The 26,596-nt window shown below is 38.7% G+C and overlaps 2 protein-coding genes across 2 annotated transcripts; both read right to left on the reverse strand.

Annotated features, from left to right (window-relative positions):
• Window positions 1–388: 388 nt before the first annotated feature.
• Window positions 389–11,862, reverse strand: LOC124149898. Its single transcript, XM_048382374.1, has 2 exons — window positions 11,842–11,862; window positions 389–1,952 (listed from the first exon to the last, which is right to left on the reverse strand). The coding sequence occupies exons 1-2, from the start codon at window positions 11,860–11,862 to the stop codon at window positions 843–845; spliced, it is 1,131 nt and encodes a 376-aa protein (XP_048238331.1). The 3' UTR covers window positions 389–842.
• LOC124149878 lies at window positions 11,331–26,006 on the reverse strand. The gene is made up of 4 exons (XM_046521708.2): window positions 25,961–26,006; window positions 22,060–22,210; window positions 13,242–13,381; window positions 11,331–13,019 (listed from the first exon to the last, which is right to left on the reverse strand). Exons 2-4 carry the CDS (start codon window positions 22,154–22,156, stop codon window positions 11,910–11,912), a joined length of 1,347 nt encoding a protein of 448 aa, XP_046377664.2. The 5' UTR covers window positions 22,157–22,210; window positions 25,961–26,006; the 3' UTR covers window positions 11,331–11,909.
• Window positions 26,007–26,596: the final 590 nt, after the last annotated feature.

The raw sequence follows: 26,596 nt of genomic DNA on the forward strand, positions 1-26,596 counted from the left end.
AGCTCTAAACATAGACTATATGTAATACCTTTCTCTGTCGTTGATGTTCCATACAGTCTGGTGTTGAGGCTGTTACACTTGATGACACTTCCGACTCGTGTTTTTTGTTTGTTTTTATCCTTGGTAGCCATATTAAATTTCTCAAAATACGATATGGCCACAAGAGGTCCAAAATATTACTTGAGAATCAATAAAATAAAAATAACAAATAAATATATTTCCTTTATGATTCATTTTACAGAACGAAAATGAGCACAGACCCAAATAAGAAACATGGGCCTCATAAATACAACATTTGGTGTGCTACGTTATTAAAATTCTTGCCTTCTATTGGAATTTGGCCCTAATGTCCATAATGACGCATCAGAATTTACCTAATACTTGTTCACTGGAGGAATGATAGTATATCATAACAAAACAAAACAAAACTCTATGAGGCAAATTTAATTGAGCATGGCCACACTCACTTTCTGACACTGAGTTTTCAAAGACCAAGAACATATATCGGTATCGTTCTCAGTTTTGATATCAGGCTGCTGTGTACTGTGAGCCTATCTTGAGGACATACTAATTATTTCATTGCAAGTATAACCCATGCAGGGCAATGTGCTTATAAAAGTTCCAATATTCTAGCTAGTCACTAAAGCACAGTTACTTGTTGTGCAGTGTGTTATAATAAATATGACTGAGGGGTAACCTACACGGGTTCCTAAAATCTTTGATGCGGAGGTTCGTGTTATATGTGCTTATAACGTCGCAATAATATAAAGTCTCACTTTTACACAGCTCCGCCATACCGCTATAGGATGAAACAATCCCCGACACAGTTAACGCAGTGCCCGTTATAAACTCAACGACATTGCATCATAGTAGTCGAAAGAGTTTTTGTTCTTAGGTTTGGCTGAACCTTTCCCATCAAACAGATAAGATGGCCTGTCTTCATAATCAAACAGTATTAAGTCTCTGAGGTATTTCAGCCGCAGTTGTTCGAGGTCCTCCAAAGGAACCTGGCTGTAGGCTTGGAGCAGAGCTTCTTGTTTGTTAAATCTAGCCGCATGCGTTGATCGCTCATACGCTCGTAACATCAAATCCGTTATCACTGTCACATTTGCTTCTCGGCTCTCGTCGGGGTTTAAAGGGTAGTTGTCAAACTTATCAATCAACCCTCCTATCTGTAGGACACGCCACAAACGAAGATGTACCATGTGATCACTGATGCATTTCAAAGACAGTTTCTTATAAGCAAAAGCTCTTCTTACTTTAAAAATAATGTTATCTACGTTTTTTTCCTCTGCGAAATCCTTGAATGTGACACCTTTCTCAGATGCATTCGTTATGTTTAGAATGTACATGACGTCATGCTTAAATGTTTCGACTTTACCTATCACGTCATAATGAATATCGCATACGTCACATTGAGAAGACACAGGCTTTAAATGTTGATCGTAAGATTCAGGGTCCGTTGCTATCAGATATTTCACAAGTTCCCCAAACTGTACATCATGACCACATTGAAATTTTGTATTTAACTTCGATTTTCGGACAATCTTTAATATTTTTCTGCCAAAAGACCAATATCTACCGTTTGGACTTACCAATTTATCAATGTAAGTTGAGAATATCCTCTTGTAGGGATCTCGTGTGAACATGATTTTCCGGGCCAATTTGATTCTTTTTGCAATTTCTGCATTATTTACGGAATTACTTATGTGATATGGCGACTTAGGGCCGTTTGGAATCTCAAATGGTGAAGTATGTTCACCGGTTTCCATCACATGAAACATTCTGAACCAGAATTTCGTCCCAACCTTTGGTACAGAACAATAAAGAACATTGATGTTCTTGTAATATGATACTCGTCTCATGGTGTCAGCCATTTCAAATCTCTTCAACACAGAGCACAACTGAGTCGCGTGGTTCTGTCGCTGTTTCAGTAGCGTGTCATCAAATTCCTGGAAACGGAAACAAGTTTTAAAGTTTTCAGTAACGTAAGAGGTACACTAAAAGGTAACACAAACAACAACTTTCCATCAATCGATAAAACATAATCATGAAACACATGCTAATAAAACCTATTTCACAAAATTATCAAAACTGTCTCACATCCATTGATAAAAAACATTCATAAAGGCTTATTATGATATTCTTGCATGTCATTGCATCCACTATACTAACTTGGAGTAGATCCATTTTATCTCCCAGCTGTTGATGCACCTGGCGGATCGCTGCTTCAAAGAATGAGCCTTTCTTTGCAATGGTGTCATTAATAATTACGCTCACGTGCGATCTGTCTGTCATCGGTTTCGCTTGATAATCTGCAAATCAAAACGCGTAGGGTAGGTACGTAGAAACATCATATCATAACATTGTATAGCAATCGGGTCTCTTTTGAGACATGCTTTTCATCATTTACAACCCGTGAGAAGCCTTCTGTCATCCGATTGTTCACACAACACTTTCTCGTCTGAAATAAGTTGTTTTTCCATGTACGTCGATTTATCCGAGTTTCCATTCAAGCGAATCTGGTTATTCTTACTTCTTTGTTATCATCTGCTGTTCGAACGACACATCAGGACACATTTCACACGGCCATAAAAATACCACACATATACAAATATTATAATACATGATATTAGAAGATGAAACGCACATAAGACATGTTACATTAATCTCTTCCCTAAATGATGCAAACAAATATGTTGTCCTAACGTTTGAAACAAGAATCGTTCACAGGACATGTTCTGATACACAAATTGTCCAAGAGACAATGTTTGGCTCCTTGCTTGTTGTAGCAGTTCCACCCCAACCCACTATACCTCACCTTAGTGACGGATTGCTAGTACCGATACAAAACGGTACATACTCGTTCACTTATTTAGTCCATGAGCCAGACCCCAAAACTTTATAAAGTGGTACCACCTGGGGTGGCAAAATCTCAGTATGATTTTTTGAAAGTCATATATCCATAGATGAAAAAAAACTTTGAAAGCAATCCGGGACTCACAGCTTAGTGGTAGTAATCACCACATAAAGGGGGACCCCAGAGTCGAATCCACGGGACTAGATTTCAGGGTAGGGGAACCAGAAAGTGGAATAACTTTACAAGCAATAGTCATACGGTGAAAATGTTGGTAACCTGACGCTCTACATGTTGGTATGTAATATAGGACTAATACAGTAAATATGTAGGTCACCAGATGTCAAAAGGTCACAACATTTGACCTGTGCTTGAAATATTACCACCTGTCAGAAAATAAACTGTACATACCACTACAATGGGACTTTCTTAACCCAAATGGGCTAGGATTGAAGCCAAGAAGTACCCAAGTCCGTTAAAAGTCTGAAAAAGGTGAAATTTATAATCTTTTGTGGTATGGTAAAGAATGGTTTGAATGCATTTTAAGACAAATGTCGTTTTGCGCTAAAAGGATACAAGATTTGTATGAAGTTGGACTTCCTGAAATATGTCATTATGTTTTGATAAAAACCTACTCCTATTGCTCATAGTCATGCCCTATATGTATTCAGATGATGGTTAAGTTACATTTTGATGTAATTTGGTTACCACTAATCCAAGAAGAATGCCATCTTGTACCATATATGAACTCGGTTTCAACCTGAATATATACTGAACAGCATTGAAAACGCACCAGCAATAAATCTTCAATTATTACAAAAAGAACTTGTGCAATGATCGATTTTAATTAGAACAGACATAGACGGATTATTAAGAAAGACGACAAAGGAAACAGGAATACCACACAGTAATTACATTTACGTCATCAGTGTGAGGAAGACACATAAGGTTAAAATGAAAAGTCAATATCTGGTATGTCCGCCATTGGCAGCAACACAGGCCATGCAACGTCTTTTCATTGATCGAATAAGTCTGCGAATAGTGTTCTGTGGGATAGCATTCCACTCTTGACGTAGTGTATCTTCAAGTTCTCTCAGGTTCCGTACTTGCGGACGACGTGAGAGGCGTTGACCCAGGTAATCCCATAGATGTTCAATTGGCAATAGATGGGGGACAGGGCTGGCCATGGAAGCAGAGGCACATTATTGTTCGCTAGGTACTGTGTTGAAACACGTGCCGTGTGCGCTCTTGCATTATCTTGCTGGAAGGTGTGCATATCCTGGTGCTGATGAAGGAATGGGATGACGTGATTTGCCAATATGTTATTCCTGTAGTAAAGGGCATTAACTCTTCCACTACAAACATGGAGCTCTGTTCGATGGTTATGACTGATGACGCCCCACAACATGACACTCCCTCCCCCCATCGATCTGTCTGTACAACGCAGTCATTGTGGTAACGTTCTCCACGTCAACGCCACACTCGCAGTCGACCGTCAGCATTCCGTAAATGAAAACGGGACTCATCAGAGAACAGCACACCATGCCACTGCCGCAATCTCCAATGACGATGCCTTTCGGCCCAACGCAGACGTTCATTTCGATGTCGATCAGTGAGTATGGGTCCAACATATGGACCTCGAGCACGTAGCCCAGCTGAGCGGAGACGTCGATGTACGGTGTCAGCGCTGATCAAACCCCGTCGGCCTTGTACGGTTGCTGCAGTCCTGGTAGCCGGAAGTGTACGATCACGAAGATGCCGACGAGCAATATGGCGATCCTGACGTGGTGTAGTTACACGACGTTGACCCGGACGTGGTCGATCTCTGGTGGTTCCTGTCTGCTGGTATCGGCTCAGTAGCCTGAGGACTGTTGAATGATGGCATTGAAACCGTTGTGCAACGACCCTACTTGACGTACCAACTTGAAGCATGCCCAAGGCACGTTCACGTTCCTCTGCTGTTAATCTTGGCATTTCTTATGTCAGTACCCTTTACGTCTGCAGCAACAGGTGATGTGGCTTTTAAAAGTCTGTCTTTTATAACCCTATTCTGCATGCTTCCCGTGAAACAAAACACGTTTTCCATGATGCGCACGTAATTTGTTGCGTTTTGGCGTTGACGCTCACAAAAAATTTAGGAATGTGTTTTGACGAGCTGTTCTTCTTCATGCTTCGTCAAGAACGTCGTATATTACTCATTCAATTATATATTTTCATATGGCATAAGCCCGGATAAAAATACATCCATTTTCATGGTGGTGTGTTTTCAATGCTGTTCAGTATATTACAAAATATGACCCTTTAAGTTAGAATAAGAAGGGACCTTTATTCTGCAAAAGAAAAGACAAACTTAATGTTTTGTACTAAAGTTGAATTTTGAGACAATGACTGCTCGCTTTCAATGGCCTCCTCATAAGAACAAGAACAGGGATGTGAGCCAGAAGCATTATGTGAGCATAGAATCTTTTTTTTCTATTGGAAAACAGTTGCTAATATTTAACTCTACTTAACATAGGAAAGTTTTAATGATCAAATACACATTTTCCAAGTCACATTAACGGTACTAAACATTCTTAAAAAGGAACCCAAACAGCGTTGTCTGCTTTTCAAGAGACATAACTCTCATCTATCGTTTTTCAAAAGGGAGCAGTTTATGATTTTGAAGTCGCTGCTGAAGGAGATTTCAATCGCTCTGGCTATACACTAAGCTTGGAAAGACGCCACAAGCCAAATCAAGTGCTGCGGCAGCTTCCACAGACTCTGTTTCGTGCGACCTTGACCAAACATATACTCAAATTATCCATATGATACCTGATGAGAAAAGCAAACCTTCGGATTATCCTGACAAACATTGACTGAGCTAGTCAAAGAAAACCAGAAGTTGAAGGAACAGCTCCTAGCCAAGCAAGACACTTCTCATTTTGATTAAATGATGATGAATGTATTTCTTATGCTTAGAAATGAAGTCAAGGGATAAGATGTTACAATGTCTTGGCCAACAGTATCAACAGAAATGAAAAATGCATCTGCCTACATTCCTGCATCATTAAACCTCTTCTTGAAATGCTTTTAACTTGAAACACTAACACATCAATTCTCGTATCAGACCATATTCACAGACTCTATAGGGTAGAACATTGTGATGGCAAAATGTGTGTCAAGGTGAAACTCCAAAAACAAATCCTGCTGCCATATGCTGCGAAATTATTCACTGGGTGTGTGGAACTAATTCGCATTCTGAACCGAATTGGACATGGCGTTTCATACTCCCAAATTGAAGAGATTGACACAGCACTCTGTCTTCATAAATTGTCACTGAGCAAAGAAAGTGTTACACTACCGGGATGCATACAACCAAATGTCCAAGTAACATTGGCGTTTGATAACATCGACTGACTTGAAGAGACACTAAGTTGAGGAGGGACATCACACTAAGTGAATGGAATCAACGTGCAGCAAAAGGTGAGTGGTCCACAGCATTTGAGGGATGTCCTGAATGAACCAACATAGAAGCATGGAACTATCAAGGTTGTCAAGTCGCAGCTTCCTATCTACAATGCTTGTGTATGAGCTGGTCCGCCACCTCGTGATAACATTGAAGTAGATGACATGGAACTGAAACAGGAGGTGAACAAGAAAACCCTACTATTGATGATAACTCGGTTGCATTGTTCAGCAAACCAGACTGCGAGCAGGTTGAAGGGGTTCAATATTCATGTTCCACTCACTGTCCATGAGGTTTTTTGTCAGTCCCAGAAGATCAGAACGTCACTAGCCCTTGGGAGCATTGTTTTGGTTTGCGACCAAGCATTGTATGCAAAGGCAACTGAAAACATTTGAAACAGAAGAAGCTATTCTCTGAATTGTCCTAGGTTAGGCGTTTTTCACACAGTGTACACACTGTTAGGTGTGGTAGAAAAACTGGGTTAAGAGACCTCTGCATAGAAACTGGAGTGATCTATAGACAAGTATTATGTCTACCTAAATACCACTTTATAGTGTCTCAGATCGCGGTATTTAAAGAAAACAAGGAGCTCAAAGTAAAGCTCCTGTGTGTAATCGGTTTAATTGTACGGTATACATTGTAGACAGACAGACAATAATTTATTAATGTCTCACTTCTGTACATACATAAAACAGCTTTGTACAAATAAACATTGATAGAATGTACAGAACCATTCAATAGAATTATGAGAGATTATTAACAGAATATCCCACTGCTAAGTATATGATAAATTGTTGAATTAACATTAGATGAGGTTGAGAATTAAGTGTGTGCTTTTTCAATACATCTTAGACTGGTGAGTCGTCTGCTCGATGATAACCAGCCTACTCATATTTTTACCCTGTTCCCCATTGTTGGAAAGTGTGTCGTCTGCTACGTATACCCCAGCTGGAGCCATCTGTTAACAATTAATCGCAAGCTGTCAATATACAATACATTATAATACATCAAGATGCCAGTTTCCATGTAACGGTTAAGTATTTCTAAGCAACTTAAAGATATGTACAATGTCTAGATATATGTATCTTTAATTTGCTAAGAAATTCGTTATCTTTACATGAAAACTGTCATCTTGATGTATTATTCTGTTTTGTATATTGACATCTGGTGATTGAACGGTGATTGCACCCTTGTGGTGGTGTAGAAGGCTTTTCTGTTGTTTGTGTAGAAGGCTTCCTGCTGGTGCTGTAGAAGGCTTGGCGGATTGTTGTGCTCTCTGGCGCCACGGCTGGCAGATTGTTGTGCTCTCTGGCGCCACAGCTGGCAGATTGTTGTGCTCTCTGGTGCCACGACTGGCAAATTGTTGTGCTCTCTGGCGCCACAGTTGCCAGATTGTTGTGCTTTCTGGCGCTACGACTGACAGATTGTTGTGCTCTCTGGCGCCACGACTGACATATTGTTGTGCTCTCTGGCGCCACGGCTTACAGATTGTTGTGCTCTCTGGCGCCACGACTGGCAGATTGTTGTGCTCTCTGGCGCCACGGCTGGCAGATTGTTGTGCTCTCTGGCGCCACGGCTGGCAGATTGTTGTGCTCTCTGGCGCCACGGCTGGCAGATTGTTGTGGCAACAGCGTATGTAGCTGACCGAGACGAAAAATGTTATGGTGTGTTTTTGAAATCTCGAAAAAGCAATTATAGACACATATGTTATAAAGTGTCAGTGTGTAATACTTAGCGCTAAATTATTAAATGTTGTAAAATTACATAGAGATTAGACTTATTGCTATACGCTATACGTTGATCTCATCATTCTGACATGGAGGTATGGTAAATGTCTTTATTTGCACCGAAACGAATAAAACTTTCAATGCAGATCAGCGGACAGCCTTCATGAAGGTTCAAGGTGAATAAACTTTTTCGAAGGGACAGATCGGATAACCTTTTCAAATAAGCGTTTTAGCATGGCGTTTCACTGCACACTCACGCAAGAACTGACATTTGACACAATATAAATATTTAGGGATAGGCCTAAGTATTGTCGTAGACGTGTTTATACAGTCTTTGCTTCAACAAGACTGTGAAGTGTATAAGTTTGCGCGATGTATTTTGAATTTTATTCGACTTCGAAGTGAGGGTTGAAAAGGAGGGACATATGTGTCATTGTGGTATCCAGAGGGTTTACACTCTAAAAACGATAACGCTGACAACAGATAATAATAACAAACAAACTCGCAGACGAGGATGGGTTTGTTTCTTATTATTAATCACACGGCCCCGTGATTCAATACAGACGTAGGCGAACATTCGACTGAAACACGAGCAACTTATAAATGACTTACACTCAGGAAAGTAGTCCGTCATCATCTGACCTCAGGTCATCACCATGGAGTAGCCAGTCACGGGCCTGGAATTCGATCTCATACATATGTTTGATAGCAGTTATCTCAAATGGGTTTCTCACCCACAGGTGTGTAAGAAAAGGTGGTATATAAACCTGTCGAATTACCCAAGCGGGCTGTTTTGACTATGGTCCATCTTTATAATGCCATGGCTGGAGATAACGATCACATAACGATCAATAATCCTCACTATACAAAATTATCATTGTCAACAGTGCTATAGAAGTTGCGGTTGAACACATTTTTATGTTGTGTTGGAATAAATTGTCTAGGCAACAAGGCGATCGAAGCATATGTTCAAACATGTATCTTGTCGACGTCGACATCCACTGTCAATTACCATGGTTATTATCTTTGATAGCAACTGTCATCTTGATCGGTAACCCTTTTCGTAATCTTGTAACGCTTGGAGTTAAAGGATAGGTTAGAAAATAGTGGCAAATTAATTTGACATCATCGTTCATTGAATGAGTTGTATTGGTCCACAAGTAATTGCCTGACTCGTCCGAGAGTAGCACTGACAGAAAGAGCAATGTTCTTTTTCGTGGTAAGAAATAAAGGAATATAAAGACGCTGCAGTTCACTGTGACAAAGAACATGAAATACTTCCTCTACGCCGAAGCCTGTTTTCACAATAACATGTGTGTGAACACAATGCTGTTGAATGAGAATGAATGAATGAAGTTACGTTATAACCAGGTGCAACACATCTACAACAGATATTGTCAGTGAATGGAGTCACAACAGACGTTGTGACTATTGTGATCCTGGGTCTCGAAGCCTTGGGGGATATGAGCTATAAGAACACTCGTCGATAAAAGCCTTGGAGGTACAAATCTTTATCGACTTGTGTTGATATATTTGCCATCACATGACTCGAGTGAGATTCTCCATGTGTACTTCACAAAGGTCGTATGCATAATATACCATTGAACCACATGGTTGGATGGGAAATGCTGGGCTTTGAAAAGGTTTGGCAAATTGAAACTAATACTTTCCTCGTATTTCTCATTTAACTCGTACCAGTGAAAATTAGACTTTGGTTATAAATTTGAAATACAAATATACTTGAATATTAATTAACACGACAAACGTGTTTCTGTCGGACCAATGTTAGTGTAGGTGAGTCGCATATTGAGATCAAAAGCCTGCTTTGTGATGAAAAATGGTCTACCTGACAGACACTTCCGGTGTCCTTGTGTAAAGCCTAGTGTATTATTGCTTGAGTCCATGTCGACTGAATCAGAGTTCCAATGATCATGGGACTGGAGTTGAGCCCTTTTCGAATATGACGTCACTCATTCACTCACTGTTCGTGTGACTTTGAAAGTGACTGAGAAAATGACATTCTAAGGATTGTATGTGCATGTCATCAAGTTAATGCGGGTGTCGACACATGTCCTAAAATGCGTCTGAAAGTAACGCGAATAGCCTTTGAACTCTAAAAACTAATCCTCTGTATAATAGGTTATATATATGACAGAGGTAGAGTACAGAGTTAGTAATAAAGTGTCGCCTACTGCTGGAGTACAGGTAAGATAATTGTACAGCTTGTAGTGAGATATGTTAAAATTGAAAAGTTAAGCTGAAAGTAATATGGAGGCCTACTAAAGAAAGAACCTAAGTCTGTTTGGCTGTGGGTGTCGGGGATGCCAGGTAAGGCGGTTGTTGGTGGTAGTGAGTTGGCTTTGTTTGGATGGCCAACATATTAGCGGCTGCTCTTGGTTATTGAGGTTCTGGTTTGGAGAATGGATGTGAGCGATTTGGCGCGCAGACGCCGTAGAAGACAAGACAATCCGCGCTGGAAGTTTCGGCTCCGATCCTAAATGACAAAAAGTTGGGTTTTTTAGGAAAAAATTTAAGGCGGCGCTCGTCAGGGATGTCCTAAAACAATTCTGTGAGCTTAGTGTTATGAATAAATTGTATGATTGCGTTGATGATTGTGGAAGATTTGAATGAGTAGAGAGATATTGTTTATATAGTGAGAAGGGATATCGTGATATAGTTGTGTATGATGTTGTTAATCAGATCGGGTCGGGTGTTTGAGTTTTTGTTTTAAAATTGTTTATCGTCATTACACCTTTACTGTCATGTCATCAGTTCCATTTTCTGTCGGTAGTATATATGTTTGGTTGGTAGCGAGTTTTTGCTGTTTGGTGGCTGAGATGTTTTGGCTTCAAAGATTGCCTACAAGTTGATACAGAATATGTATGTTTTGGACTCATTACGAGATCCTTCAATATTTCATTGGTTTGCACCCTTGTTCCGAGCATATTCCCGGTCGACTAGTTAACCCCAATTCACTCATCCCCGACAGAAAACAGCTCTAAACATAGACTATATGTAATACCTTTCTCTGTCGTTGATGTTCCATACAGTCTGGTGTTGAGGCTGTTACACTTGATGACACTTCCGACTCGTGTTTTTTTGTGTTTTTATCCTTGGTAGCCATATTAAATTTCTCAAAATACGATATGGCCACAAGAGGTCCAAAATATTATTTGAGAATCAATAAAATTAAAATAACAAATAAATATATTTCCTTTATGATTCATTTTACAGAACGAAAATGAGCACAGACCCAAATAAGAAACATGGGCCTCATAAATACAACATTTGGTGTGCTACGTTATTAAAATTCTTGCCTTCTATTGGAATTTGGCCCTGAGACTATTCTACTGTTGACTATTCTAAAAACGGTTGGTCAAAAATGTCCATAATGACGCATCAGAATTTACCAAATACTTGTTCACTGGAGGAATGATAGTATATCATAACAAAACAAAACAAAACTCTATGAGGCAAATTTAATTGAGCATGGCCACACTCACTTTCTGACACTGAGTTTTCAAAGACCAAGAACATATATCGGTATCGTTCTCAGTTTTGATATCAGGCTGCTGTGTACTGTGAGCCTATCTTGAGGACATACTGATTATTTCATTGCAAGTATAACCCATGCAGGGCAATGTGCTTATAAAAGTCCCAATATTCTAGCTAGTCACTAAAGCACAGTTACTTGTTGTGCAGTGTGTCATAATAAATATGACTGAGGGGTAACCTACACGGGTTCCTAAAATCTTTGATGCGGAGGTTCGTGTTATATGTGCTTATAACGTCGCAATAATATAAAGTCTCACTTTTTTACACAGCTCCGCCATACCGCTATAGGATGAAACAATCCCCGACACAGTTAACGCAGTGCCCGTTATAAACTCAACGACATTGCATCATAGTAGTCGAAAGAGTTTTTGTTCTTAGGTTTGGCTGAACCTTTCCCATCAAACAGATAAGATGGCCTGTCTTCATAATCAAACAGTATTAAGTCTCTGAGGTATTTCAGCCGCAGTTGTTCGAGGTCCTCCAAAGGAACCTGGCTGTAGGCTTGGAGCAGAGCTTCTTGTTTGTTAAATCTAGCCGCATGCGTTGATCGCCCATACGCTCGTAACATCAAATCCGTTATCACTGTCACATTTGCTTCTCGGCTCTCGTTGGGGTTTAAAGGGTAGTTGTCAAACTTATCAATCAACCCTCCTATCTGTAGGACACGCCACAAACGAAGATGTACCATGTGATCACTGATGCATTTCAAAGACAGTTTCTTATAAGCAAAAGCTCTTCTTACTTTAAAAATAATGTTATCTACGTTTTTTTCCTCTGCGAAATCTTTGAATGTGACACCTTTCTCAGATGCATTCGTTATGTTTAGAATGTACATGACGTCATGCTTAAATGTTTCGACTTTACCTATCACGTCATAATGAATATCGCATACGTCACACTGAGAAGACACAGGCTTTAAATGTTTATCGTAAGATTCAGGGTCCGTTGCTATCAGATATTTCACAAGTTCCCCAAACTGTACATCATGACCACATTGAAATTTTGTATTTAACTTCGATTTTCGGACAATCTTTAATATTTTTCCTCCCATAGACCAATATCTACCGTTTGGACTTACCAATTTATCAATGTAAGTTGAGAATATCCTCTTGTAGGGATCTCGTGTGAACATGATTTTCCGGGCCAATTTGATTCTTTTTGCAATTTCTGCATTATTTACGGAATTACTTATGTGATATGGCGACTTAGGGCCGTTTGGAATCTCAAATGGTGAAGTATGTTCACCGGTTTCCATCACATGAAACATTCTGAACCAGAATTTCGTCCCAACCTTTGGTACAGAACAATAAAGAACATTGATGTTCTTGTAATATGATACTCGTCTCATGGTGTCAGCCATTTCAAATCTCTTCAACACAGAGCACATCTGAGTTGCGTGGTTCTGTCGCTGTTTCAGTAGCGTGTCATCAAATTCCTGGAAACGGAAACAAGTTTTAAAGTTTTCAGTAACGTAAGAGGTACACTAAAAGGTAACACAAACACCAACTTTCCATTAATCGATAAAACATAATCATGAAACACATGCTAATAAAACCTATTTCACAAAAGTATCAAAACGGTCTTACTTCCATTGATAAAAACATTCATAAAGGCTTATTATGATATTCTTGCATGTCATTGCATCCACTATACTAACTTGGAGTAGATCCATTTTATCTCCCAGCTGTTGATGCACCTGACGGATCGCTGCTTCAAAGAATGAGCCTTTCTTTGCAATGGTGTCATTAATAATTACGCTCACGTGCGATCTGTCTGTCATCGGTTTTGCTTGATAATCTGCAAATCAAAACGCGTAGGGTAGGTACGTAGTAACATCATATCATAACATTGTATAGCAATTGGGTCTCTTTTGAGACATGCTTTTCATCATTTACAACCCGTGAGAAGCCTTCTATCATCCGATTGTTCACACAACATTCGTCTGAAATAAGTTGTTTTTCCATGTACGTCGATTTATCCGAGTTTCCATTCAAGCGAATCTGGTTATTCTTACTTCTTTGTTATCATCTGCTGTTCGAACGACACATCAGGACACATTGTACACGGCCATAAAAATACCACACATATACAAATATTATAATACATGATATTAGAAGATGAAACGCACATAAGACATGTAACATTAATCTCTTCCCTAAATGATGCAAACAAATATGTTGTCCTAACGTTTGAAACAAGAATCGTTCACAGGACATGTTCTGATACACAACCTGTCCAAGAGACAATGTTTGGCTCCTTGCTTGTTGTAGCAGTTCCACCCCAACTCACTATACCTCACCTTAGTGACGGATTGCTAGTACCGATACAAAACGGTACATACTCGTTCACTTATTTAGTCCATGAGCCAGACCCCAAAACTTTATAAAGCGGTACCACCTGGGGTGGCAAAATCTCAGTATGATTTTTTGAAAGTCATATATCTATAGATGAAAAAAACCTCTGAAAGCAATCCGGGACTCACAGCTTAGTGGTAGTAATCACCACATAAAGGGGGACCCCAGATTTGAATCCACGGGACTAGATTTCAGGGTAGGGGAAACAAGAAAGTGGAATACTTTACAAGCAATAGTCATACGGTGAAAATGTTGGTAACCTGACGCTCTACATGTTGGTATGTAATATAGGACTAATACAGTAAATATGTAGGTCACCAGAGGTCAAAAGGTCACAACATTTGACCTCTGCTTTAAATATTACCACCTGTCAGAAAATAAACTGTGCATACCACTACAATGGGACTTTCTTAACCCAAATGGGCTAGGATTGAAGCCAAGAAGTACCCAAGTCCGTTAAAAGTCTGAAAAAGGTGAAATTTATAATCTTTTGTGATATGGTAAAGAATGGTTTGAATGCATTTTAAGACAAATGTCGTTTTGCGCTAAAAGGATACAAGATTTGTATGAAGTTGGACTTCCTGAAATATGTCATTATGTTTTGATAAAAACCTACTACTATTGCTCATAGTCATGCCCTATATGTATTCAGATGATGGTTAAGTTACATTTTGATGTAATTTGGTTACCACTAATCCAAGAAGAATGCCATCTTGTACCATATATGAACTCGGTTTCAACCTGAATATATACTGAACAGCATTAAAAACGCACCGGCAATATATCTTGAATTATTACAAAAACAACTTGTGCAATGATCGATTTTAATTAGAACAGACATAGACGGATTATTAAGAAAGACGACAAAGGAAACAGGAATACCACACAGTAATTACATTAACGTCATCAGTGTGAGGAAGACACATAAGGTTAAAATGAAAAGTCAATATCTGGTATGTCCGCCATTGGCAGCAACACAGGCCATGCAACGTCTTTTCATTGATCGAATAAGTCTGCGAATAGTGTTCTGTGGGATAGCATTCCACTCTTGACGTAGTGTATCTTCAAGTTCTCTCAGGTTCCGTACTTGCGGACGACGTGAGAGGCGTTGACCCAGGTAATCCCATAGATGTTCAATTGGCAATAGATGGGGGACAGGGCTGGCCATGGAAGCAGAGGCACATTATTGTTCGCTAGGTACTATGTTGAAACACGTGCCGTGTGCGCTCTTGCATTATCTTGCTGGAAGGTGTGCATATCCTGGTGCTGATGAAGGAATGGGATGACGTGATTTGCCAATATGTTATTCCTGTAGTAAAGGGCATTAACTCTTCCACTACAAACATGGAGCTCTGTTCGATGGTTATGACTGATGACGCCCCACACCATGACACTCCCTCCCCCCATCGATCTGTCTGTACAACGCAGTCATTGTGGTAACGTTCTCCACGTCAACGCCACACTCGCAGTCGACCGTCAGCATTCCGTAAATGAAAACGGGACTCATCAGAGAACAGCACACCATGCCACTGCCGCAATCTCCAATGACGATGCCTTTCGGCCCAACGCAGACGTTCATTTCGATGTCGATCAGTGAGTATGGGTCCAACATATGGACCTCGAGCACGTAGCCCAGCTGAGCGGAGACGTCGATGTACGGTGTCAGCGCTGATCAAACCCCGTCGGCCTTGTACGGTTGCTGCAGTCCTGGTAGCCGGAAGTGTACGATCACGAAGATGCCGACGAGCAATATGGCGATCCTGACGTGGTGTAGTTACACGACGTTGACCCGGACGTGGTCGATCTCTGGTGGTTCCTGTCTGCTGGTATCGGCTCAGTAGCCTGAGGACTGTTGAATGATGGCATTGAAACCGTTGTGCAACGACCCTACTTGACGTACCAACTTGAAGCATGCCCAAGGCACGTTCACGTTCCTCTGCTGTTAATCTTGGCATTTCTTATGTCAGTACCCTTTACGTCTGCAGCAACAAGTGATGTGGCTTTTAAAAGTCTGTCTTTTATAACCCCTTTTCTGCATACTTCCCGTGAAACAAAACACGTTTTCCATGATGCGCACGTAATTTGTTGCGTTTTGGCGTTGACGCTCACAAAAAATTTAGGAATGTGTTTTGACGAGCTGTTCTTCTTCATGCTTCGTCAAGAACGTCGTATATTACTCATTCAATTATATATTTTCATATGGCATAAGCCCGGATAAAAATACATCCATTTTCATGGTGGTGTGTTTGCAATGCTGTTCAGTATATTACAAAATATGACCCTTTAAGTTAGAATAAGAAGGGACCTTTATTCTGCAAAAGAAAAGACAAACTTAATGTTTTGTACTAAAGTTGAATTTTGAGACAATGACTGCTCACTTTCAATGGCCTCCTCACAAGAACAAGAACAGGGATGTGAGCCAGAAGCATTATGTGAGCATAGAATCTTTTTTTCTATTGGAAAACAGTTGCTAATATTTAACTCTACTTAACATAGGAAAGTTTTAATGATCAAATACACATTTTCCAAGTCACATTAACGGTACTAAACATTCTTAAAAAGGAATCCAAACAGTGTTGTCTGCTTTTTAAGAGACATAACTCTCATCTATCGTTTTTCAAAAGGGAGCAGTTAATGATTTTGAAGTCGCTGCTGAAGAAGATTTCAATCGCTCTGGCTATACACTAAGCTTGGAAAGACGCCACAAGCCAAATCAAGTGCTGCGGCAGCTTCCACAGACTCTGTTTCGTGCGACCTTGACCAAACATATACTCAAATTATCCATATGATACCTGATGAGAAAAGCAAACCTTCGGATTATCCTGACAAACATTGACTGAGCTAGTCAAAGAAAACCAGAAGTTGAAGGAACAGCTCCTAGCCAAGCAAGACACTTCTCATTTTGATAAAATGATGATGAATGTATTTGTTATGCTTAGAAATGAAGTCAAGGGATAAGATGTTACAATGTCTTGGCCAACAGTATCAACAGAAATGAAAAATGCATCTGCCTACATTCAATTCCTGCATCATTAAACCTCTTCTTGAAAATGCTTTTAACTTGAAACACTAACACATCAATTCTTGTATCAGACCATATTCACAGACTCTATAGGATAGAACATTGTGATGGCAAAATGTGTGTCAAGGTGAAACTCCAAAAACAAATCCTGCTGCCATATGCTGCGAAATTATTCACTGGGTGTGTGGAACTAATTCGCATTCTGAACCGAATTGGACATGGCGTTTCATACTCCCAAATTGAAGAGATTGACACAGCACTCTGTCTTCATAAATTGTCACTGAGCAAAGAAAGTGTTACACTACCGGGATGCATACAACCAAATGTCCAAGTAACATTGGCGTTTGATAACATCGACTGACTTGAAGAGACACTAAGTTGAGGAGGGACATCACACTAAGTGAATGGAATCAACGTGCAGCAAAAGGTGAGTGGTCCACAGCATTTGAGGGATGTCCTGAATGAACCAACATAGAAGCATGGAACTATCAAGGTTGTCAAGTCGCAGCTTCCTATCTACAATGCTTGTGTATGAGCTGGTCCGCCACCTCGTGATAACATTGAAGTAGATGACATGGAACTGAAACAGGAGGTGAACAAGAAAACCCTACTATTGATGATAACTCGGTTGCATTGTTCAGCAAACCAGACTGCGAGCAGGTTGAAGGGGTTCAATATTCATGTTCCACTCACTGTCCATGAGGTTTTTTGTCAGTCCCAGAAGATCAGAACGTCACTAGCCCTTGGGAGCATTGTTTTGGTTTGCGACCAAGCATTGTATGCAAAGGCAACTGAAAACATTTTGAAACAGAAGAAGCTATTCTCTGAATTGTCCTAGGTTAGGCGTTTTTCACACAGTGTACACACTGTTAGGTGTGGTAGAAAAACTGGGTTAAGAGACCTCTGCATAGAAACTGGAGTGATCTATAGACAAGTATTATGTCTACCTAAATACCACTTTATAGTGTCTCAGATCGCGGTATTTAAAGAAAACAAGGAGCTCAAAGTAAAGCTCCTGTGTGTAATCGGTTTAATTGTACGGTATACATTGTAGACAGACAGACAATAATTTATTAATGTCTCACTTCTGTACATACATAAAACAGCTTTGTACAAATAAACATTGATAGAATGTACAGAACCATTCAATAGAATTATGAGAGATTATTAACAGAATATCCCACTGCTAAGTATATGATAAATTGTTGAATTAACATTAGATGAGGTTGAGAATTAAGTGTGTGCTTTTTCAATACATCTTAGACTGGTGAGTCGTCTGCTCGATGATAACCAGCCTACTCATATTTTTACCCTGTTCCCCATTGTTGGAAAGTGTGTCGTCTGCTACGTATACCCCAGCTGGAGCCATCTGTTAACAATTAATCGCAAGCTGTCAATATACAATACATTATAATACATCAAGATGCCAGTTTCCATGTAACGGTTAAGTATTTCTAAGCAACTTAAAGATATGTACAATGTCTAGATATATGTATCTTTAATTTGCTAAGAAATTCGTTATCTTTACATGAAAACTGTCATCTTGATGTATTATTCTGTTTTGTATATTGACATCTGGTGATTGAACCGTGATTGCACCCTTGTGGCCTTATGTGACGTGACAATGAACAGTTTTCAATGCCTTTGTACAAAGACAACATGTGACTATCGGACTCCAAAGTTTCATATTTATATCTATGATTTTAAATTAAATATATCGACTTTATTAGGTTCAATAAATTTACTAACAAATCTACCTATTGCGCATTGAGCGATTATCTCCTTTAGCTGTATGCGTAGTATAGAGCTTTATCACGCGCGACCTTGCAAAGCTGTACATCGTATCTTATTCAAGCTGTATCACTGAGAGTCAGTAATTATCTCCCTTACCCAAATAGATCTTTTGCGCACTACCTTTGCAATGTATCGTATGTTATTCAGGCAGCCAGCGAGAATGGTTCCAGGGAGGGAATTAATGTCAAGCATGTAACCCGCACTCAGTCGTTCTCCCTTCACACTGCTATTGCAAATTATTGTTCAACACGATTAAATACCAGGCTTCTATGAAGCATGACTTTGTTCAATAAACAACACATGAAAAACAACGGGTTTGATATCAGATATTTGTAATAAGTTGTCTTCACAATCACATGTATGGTGCTTGCTGTGCAGATTTGAGCACAGTTTCAAGTAGTTCACTGTATGTAAAATATGATTCATACCGTTTCATACGGCGGTTTATGGTTCTGCATGGTTTATTGTATTAACAGTTGTTTTAACTTCCTGCAGAGATTATACACCCGTATAGGATCTTTGCTTCTGGATACATTGGAAATCAACAAGTTGGCCCTTAGTTTGCAATTATTCTCCTGAAAAATAATTCGGTTGCTTGATATATTCACGATGTTTGGCTTGAACATAGTAACATTCTTCTAAACATACTTCAAATTTAAGCCGGAAGTAATCACTACACAAACCCAGTTAACCAAACGGAACCGTACACAAGAGTAGTGAGTGAGTGAGTTGGGTTTAACGCCGCTTTGAATAGTATAATTCCAGTTATATCACGGCGTGTCAGCTTGATGTGGAAGGAAACCCTGAAGTGATGCAGGTATTAGACGTTCACCACTTTGGTGAAACCCATGAGCACGAGTATAGTGCTGACAACATAATCGGGATTCGAACTGTAAGAAAATACAGTAAAAGGGTTTGACTTTAACGGATCAGTTTTCTTTCAATACGATGTAGTGTGCCATTATAAACTGATATATAGGTAGATATAATACTACTCTATAGATGTAAACACATTTGATGATACACCTGCTTCTGCGACAGTGATGGAATTGGTTGCATGTAACTGTTTAAAGAAGGTCTTAGAGTATAATAAATAAATAAACATACCTTTTCAAATTACAGACATGTAGCATTCAGCAAGTTAAAGACGAGGTTGAATTTGAAGCGAGTGATGTTGATGATGGTCCAGATGATGAGTAATCAACAGTGTACAATGTAGGCTCATATGTGACCACCCTTGTTTCGGTCTACAATAATCAAGACTTAAGTTTCTAACACTAATGTGGTAAAAATGGTTTTTGTGTCTAATTGTGTGATCGTATCAAATATTAATATTCATTATGCAACAGATAACTGCATTTTATGTTATTGCGGTTAGCATATCCAATTTGACACCTATTTGACCTTCAGTTTAATCTTGTGAGCCCAAAAAACAGAACAATGTATCTTCAAAACAACTTCTGACTACATCTAGCACATGGCCTTTATAATTTGGAGTTGAGAGTTATAAATTCAAGTGAACTTATTTCAAGCAGCCCAACCTCATACAATTTTACATCTTTTTAGCACATGATGACATTCGTTTTAAAATGTACCAAAAACCGTGCTGTACAACACCATAAAAGACAATAAAGTTCCTTTTATCAGACTTTAACCAGACTTAGGTACTGCTTGGCTTCAATCATAGCCCATTTGGGTTAAGAAAGTCCCATTGGTGGGGCATCTGCAATATATTTTCTAGTAGGTGATAATATTTTAAGCAAAGGTCAAATGTTGTGACCTTTTGACCTCTGGTGACCTACATTTTCACTGTATTAGTCCTATATTACATACCAACGTTACCAACGTTACCACAATGACTGCGTTGTACAGACAGATCGATGAGGGGGGGAGTGTCATGGTGTGGGGCGTCATCAGTCATAACCATCGAACAGAGCTCCATGTTTGTCGTAGAAGAGTTAATGCCCTTTACTACAGGAATAACATATTGGCAAATCACGTCATCCCATTCCTTCATCAGCACCAGGATATGCACACCTTCCAGCGAGATAATGCAAGAGCGCACACGGCACGTGTTTCAACACAGTACCTAGCGAACAATAATGTGCCTCTGCTTCCATGGCCAGCCCTGTCCCCCATCTATTGCCAATTGAACATCTATGGGATTACCTGGGTCAACGCCTCTCACGTCGTCCGCAAGTACGGAACCTGAGAAAACTTGAAGATACACTACGTCAAGAGTGGAATGCTATCCCACAGAACACTATTCGCAGACTTATTCGATCAATGAAAAGACGTTGCATGGCCTGTGTTGCTGCCAATGGCGGACATACCAGATATTGACTTTTCATTTTAACCTTATGTGTCTTCCTCACACTGATGACGTTAATGTAATTACTGTGTGGTATTCCTGTTTCCTTTGTCGTCTTTCTTAATAATCCGTCTATGTCTGTTCTAATTAAAATCGATCATTGCACAAGTTGTTTTTGTAATAATTCACGATATATTGCCGGTGCGTTTTTAATGCTGTTCAGTATATATTCAGGTTGAAACCGAGTTCATATATGGTACTAGATGGCATTCTTCTTGGATTAGTGGTAACCAAATTACATCAAAATGTAACTTAACCATCATCTGAAGACATATAGGGCATGACTATGAGCAATAGGAGTAGTTTTTTATCAAAACGTAATGACATATTTCAGGAAGTCCAACTTCATACAAATCTTGTATCCTTTTAGCGCAAAACGACATTTGTCTTAATATGCATCAAAATCATTCTTTACCATACCACAAAAGATTATAAATTTCACCTTTTTCAGACTTTTAACGGACTTGGGTACTTCTTGGCTTCAATCCTAGCCCATTTGGGTTAAGAAAGTCTCATTGTAGTGGTATGTGCAATTTATTTTCTGACAGGTGGTAATATTTGAAGCACAGGTCAAATGTTGTGACCTTTTGACCTCTGGTGACCTACATTTTTACTGTATTAGTCCTATATTACATACCAACATGTAGAGCGTCAGGTTACCAACATTTTCACAATATTTTCCCCTACCCTGAAATCTAGTCCCGTGGATTCGACTCTGGGGTCCCCCTTTATGTGGTGATTACTACCACTAAGCTATGAGTCCCGAATTGCTTTCAAAGTTTTTTTTCATCTATGGATATATGACTTTTAAAAAATCATACTGAGATTTTGCCACCCCAGGTGGTACCAATATCTGGTCTGGCTCATGGACTAATTGTGGTGTTATTGCCACATGTAGTTCTCACTTTCTTGGCTTTTGTATTTCTTCACTTACCAATATTCCATGTAAAAAACATAAAACTTGCGGACAGGAAGACAGTCGCAAAAAGAAATGTAGCTCTGCACGACCGTCCATATCGTGTAGTAAACATGCTGCAACAGTTCCAGATAGGGACAAAGGCTACCCAGTTATGCTTCAAAAAACTCTGAAACAGAAAAAGTAAGTTTCCTCCTTGACAGTCTGCATATTTGTCTTGTAGTGTTTTAAGTACATGTATGTTCCGACTGAATTGTTTTAAAGGGCAAGTTCACACGGAAATGAACCAATTTTTCTTGTACTATTTCCACATTAAAAGTGTTAACATAGAAGTGTCATAGACAAAAATATAAAAACATCATATTTAATTAACATATTTTTTGCATTAAAACGATTTATTTTTTTCACATTTACCAAGTGTTCTATTTCCATAACAAAAACACCATGGCTTATGCCCCTTGCAATATGACGTCATTGGTGCCAATTGATAAACATTATGACGTCATCATGCTTTGTTAGAGCCGCTTCACGTGGTGTAGGTACAGTTTTGTGATTCTAGCGTCTCAGATGCCAGCCAGAATTGTGTTATGCTGAGTCACCACTGCGCCGGAGTGTGTCGTAGACCATGTTGTTTTACCGCAAACTGGTCCTTGATATCTTTTGCGTTGAGAATAGACAGGGACCCAGTTGAATTGGCACCAATTACGTCATAATCTAAGGGGGATAACTCAGGCCTATTTCGCTCGTAAAACGAAGGCCTCATAACGGCATATCATTTTAACACTATTGTGAACTTCCTACTTTCACTGTGAAAAAAAATTAGTGTATATTTTCAAACACAGATACTAACTAATTCTAAAATTGCGTTTTGTTTAGAAAAAGAAAGAAAGTGATTTTTGCGTGTACACTTCCCCTTTAAATATATGAATTGTCAATGCAAGATAATAAGCAGTCTACATTATTTGGCGTAAAGGCAAAGTTATGAAAATTATATGAATGGACCACTGAAAATCAGGTGTTCGCGAAAAGGGTAAGCATGTCTTGCCGTGACGGTAGCACCCGCCATTTACGCATTCTTTAAATGTTTGTGATGAATATTAGAGTTAACTATCACACACGAAGGGGATATGATTATTCATCATCGGGTTACGCGTGTATTTGTTTGTTGTTGAACTCCGCGTACAGCAATATTCATCAGGTTAAGCTTCGTGAAACATGATATTTTAAACTTAACATCCTTCTCTTTGTGTCGTTCAGTTAATGCCAAATCCGAAAATAAGAAAACTCAGAGAACAGAAATAAAATGTATATGATGTATATTACGTTAGGGGTTATACCTTTAGTTCATCGCATAAACCTTTCTCAAATTCATGATACTATGAGAATATCATTAACCTCGGATTCCTGAAACATTGAATTTCTCTTACTCTTGGTATTATCTTGCAACATAAAATCATTCAAGCAAGCCACTTCAATAACATGAATAAGAATAAAGTGTCAGCCCGAAAGCAAGAAAGTAAACAACGGCTTCTGTTATGTAGTTTCTAATCATTAACGAATTATTTATATCATTATATACACATGCATTTATGACTACAATTGTCAATTATATTTTTTATATGATTACTACTATTTGAAACTGCTGTCCTTACTATGGAAACAAGACATCCATCTTCAATTGTTTCGATACATTGGAGCAATGTTTTCACGTTATAATATTACGATGTTTGGGTGAGACTGTTTGTTTATGGGCAAAAAGGTTTTCTTGACTACTACAAAAAGAAACTGAGGAAGTAAGGGTTATCTAACGCATTTTCTATCTTCCCCACCGATCTTAAAAAGAGTTGATGTGTAAATTGTTAAGTCTACATTGTCGACGATTAGATATAAATGGATATTTGGAACCAGTTTTACGAAAGGTGTAAACGTCCATAATGCCACTGTGGCTTTGACGTTGAAATTAAAAGATTTTCATTAGATCGTTCAATTGTTTACAGCCTTATAAAAAGTAAATAAGACAAACCTAAAACATATTTGATAATTTATCAAATTTACATGTTCATGTACAATTATTTCCAAATTTTCAACGGCAATGCTAAAAATCAAATGTTATTCCTTACGACGCCCTTTTGAAGGCAATACTTCTACAATCTTAACACCAGGAGTTCAAGTTTTTCAATTCAAGGTTTTTTATTTTTGTCTCATCATTTGTACATAGTGAGGACAAAAGTCAGCGGAGCATGATACATTAAAACACATGTACAAAAGTCACCCAAACGGGCTATGAGAGGCACTAAAATCCAGAATAATTATGTGTAAAAAATAAACACAATCGTGTTAAGTTTACTCTGTGAAGCAAGTACACTTACGCACATGCACATGTATATAACTTGCTTACACTAATAAATAAACATATACATTTATCCCCACATGGACATAAGGTATATGAGTATAAATACATAAGTTAGCGTAATATGCACCATGGAGAAGGAAAAGGTATATATACAGTAACATATGTTAAAGTCAATGTCTATAATCAGGCAATATGTATATTGACTGAAAATGTCCGTCAATATGTACATTGCCTAAGTGAACAAGTCAATATACATATTGCCTGATTATAGACATTGACTTTAACATATGTTACTGTATATATAATACCGTATTCGACGTAATAAGCGCCCAGGGCGCTCTCAAAATTAGGAATAGGGTTCTGTTATTAGAATATTATTTTGGTGAAAAAAAAACAGAGTTGAAAGATAAATTTCGTGGTTTATGCTGACAGCCTGAAATGTTTATGTACCACAGATATATTTTTCCAGAATTATATTGCCCATAATTAAGGGTGCATATAACACACGAGTGTGTCAGATACGCGAATAAATAAGTCTTGTGTACATTGATCAGTTGGAAGGGGTTCTAATTGGGATTGTTCACTTGCCAATATATTAGCAAATTGGAGCGGGGCGCTTATTACGTCGAATACGGTATCACTGGTAAAAGGTAGCATCATTGCGAAAATTAATATTAGACAAAAGATCTCACATAGAAAAGGTCAGCCAGGTACAGGAGGAATGTACCGAAGAACAATGTGAAAAATTGCTCTGCTATATTTGACGGCCCAGCTTGCCACACTTCCAGAGAAACGTCCTATTTGGAGACGGGGCGATAAACACTCTTGGCCAGAAGGGGACAGGAGAACCTTAAATTGTTTGGGCAAAAACACGTTTGCCAGCTGCATGAGAAATTAATTTCACTATTCCTTTAAATGTCCTTTTTGGGACAATATAAAATCTATTTTTTAGATTTAAGGATAAATATCCGGAATAGGTAACGGATGGCAAATTTGCAGACCTGTTGAAACCCCATTCACCGAAAACTTAAGGAATTTAGCTTCTTATCCGACATCGAACTTAAAAACTGTTTTTCTCCTTAAAATATTCAAAGAAATCCAGTCGTATATTAAGAGAAAAGGCGATTTTGATTTTAAAGCTGTTTGCTATGAAATAAAAAAATGGCATCATTGTAAATTTTTACATGTTATAAAAAATAGTATTATTTAAAGCTGCCGTTTATAACTGCACTTGCTTAATTAACTGTACATAACGTGAATGTTGTATATTTATTATAATTCGAAATATAGTGCAAGTTATTACTCATTATCTTTTTCAACATTATTCATTGTCTGATTATGTAAGTATGGCAGGAGAAGGCCAATGTAACCTTACCAAATCCTGAAATTGTGTAATGTGGACACGGAAAGATAAGTTTCTATTAAACTTCTCGGACAGTCTAATTTGATGCGAATTCAGATCAGAAGGCTATGAGCATAAACCGATGATAATGCCCTGTGAGATGTTACTCTGCAGCCCACAGAGCAAATAAGCAGACAATATGTAGGTTTTGATAAATGACTCACCGTGCTTACGCCGTTAATATTCCCCACCTCGTTCTCTGCAATCTGATTTTCGTTCAGTGCATGCAACGAATTATGAGCATACACGCTATTATTATAATCGATGCTTGTGTCACACCTGCCACTTGGCGAAGCAGGTGGACGTGCGGCTAGTGGTTCATTACAAACATTAATCTTAGGGACAAGGAACAGACAGGCAGACAGACAGTTTATTCAGTAATTTAGGCATCAAGGCCCAAAGTACAATGCAGATTGGTTATTAACATTTATCACGTGATGTACATGATTAGATTTTAAATCAAGTTAAACATTCCTCATTATAAAGACATGTTTTGAAAATACAGAAATAGCATAGATCATGTCATGATTTTCAGAGTTTAGCAGATTTATAATAAACTGACGGTCTTTAAAAATACCTTGCAACATGGGGAGACTTATACACTATGTAATCTATACCTTAAATGGGAATACGTTTCACATATAAGTAAGACATGGTATTCATCCTCTATTTCTCCGGATGAACAGTTTGTACAAATAGTGTTCACAATATCACTGTCTTTGGAACTGCGACAAATATTTACATTCTAAGTTTACCATTATCTCTGATTCAACCTTTATCGTTTAAACAAGTTAAATATC

This window comes from Haliotis rufescens, unplaced genomic scaffold, assembly GCF_023055435.1.
Source record: "Haliotis rufescens isolate VD_foot unplaced genomic scaffold, xgHalRufe1.0.p SCAF_4, whole genome shotgun sequence".
Classification (NCBI taxonomy): Eukaryota; Metazoa; Mollusca; class Gastropoda; order Lepetellida; family Haliotidae; genus Haliotis; species Haliotis rufescens.

Bases quoted from the DNA above. Each gene is read 5' to 3' on its own strand.
- LOC124149898 (XM_048382374.1), bottom strand. From the start codon at position 11,862: ATGGCGGAGCTGTGTAAAAAA. The intron at 1,953-11,841 runs GTGAGACTTTAT...TTCCGTTTCCAG, and splicing joins TGGCGGAGCTGTGTAAAAAA to GAATTTGATGACACGCTACT.
- LOC124149878 (XM_046521708.2), bottom strand. From the start codon at position 22,156: ATGTTTACTACACGATATGGACGGTCGTGCAGAGCTACATTTCTTTTT. The intron at 13,382-22,059 runs GTAAGTGAAGAA...TTTGATTTGCAG, and splicing joins GTTTTTTACATGGAATATTG to ATTATCAAGCAAAACCGATG. The intron at 13,020-13,241 runs GTTAGTATAGTG...TTCCGTTTCCAG, and splicing joins ATAAAATGGATCTACTCCAA to GAATTTGATGACACGCTACT.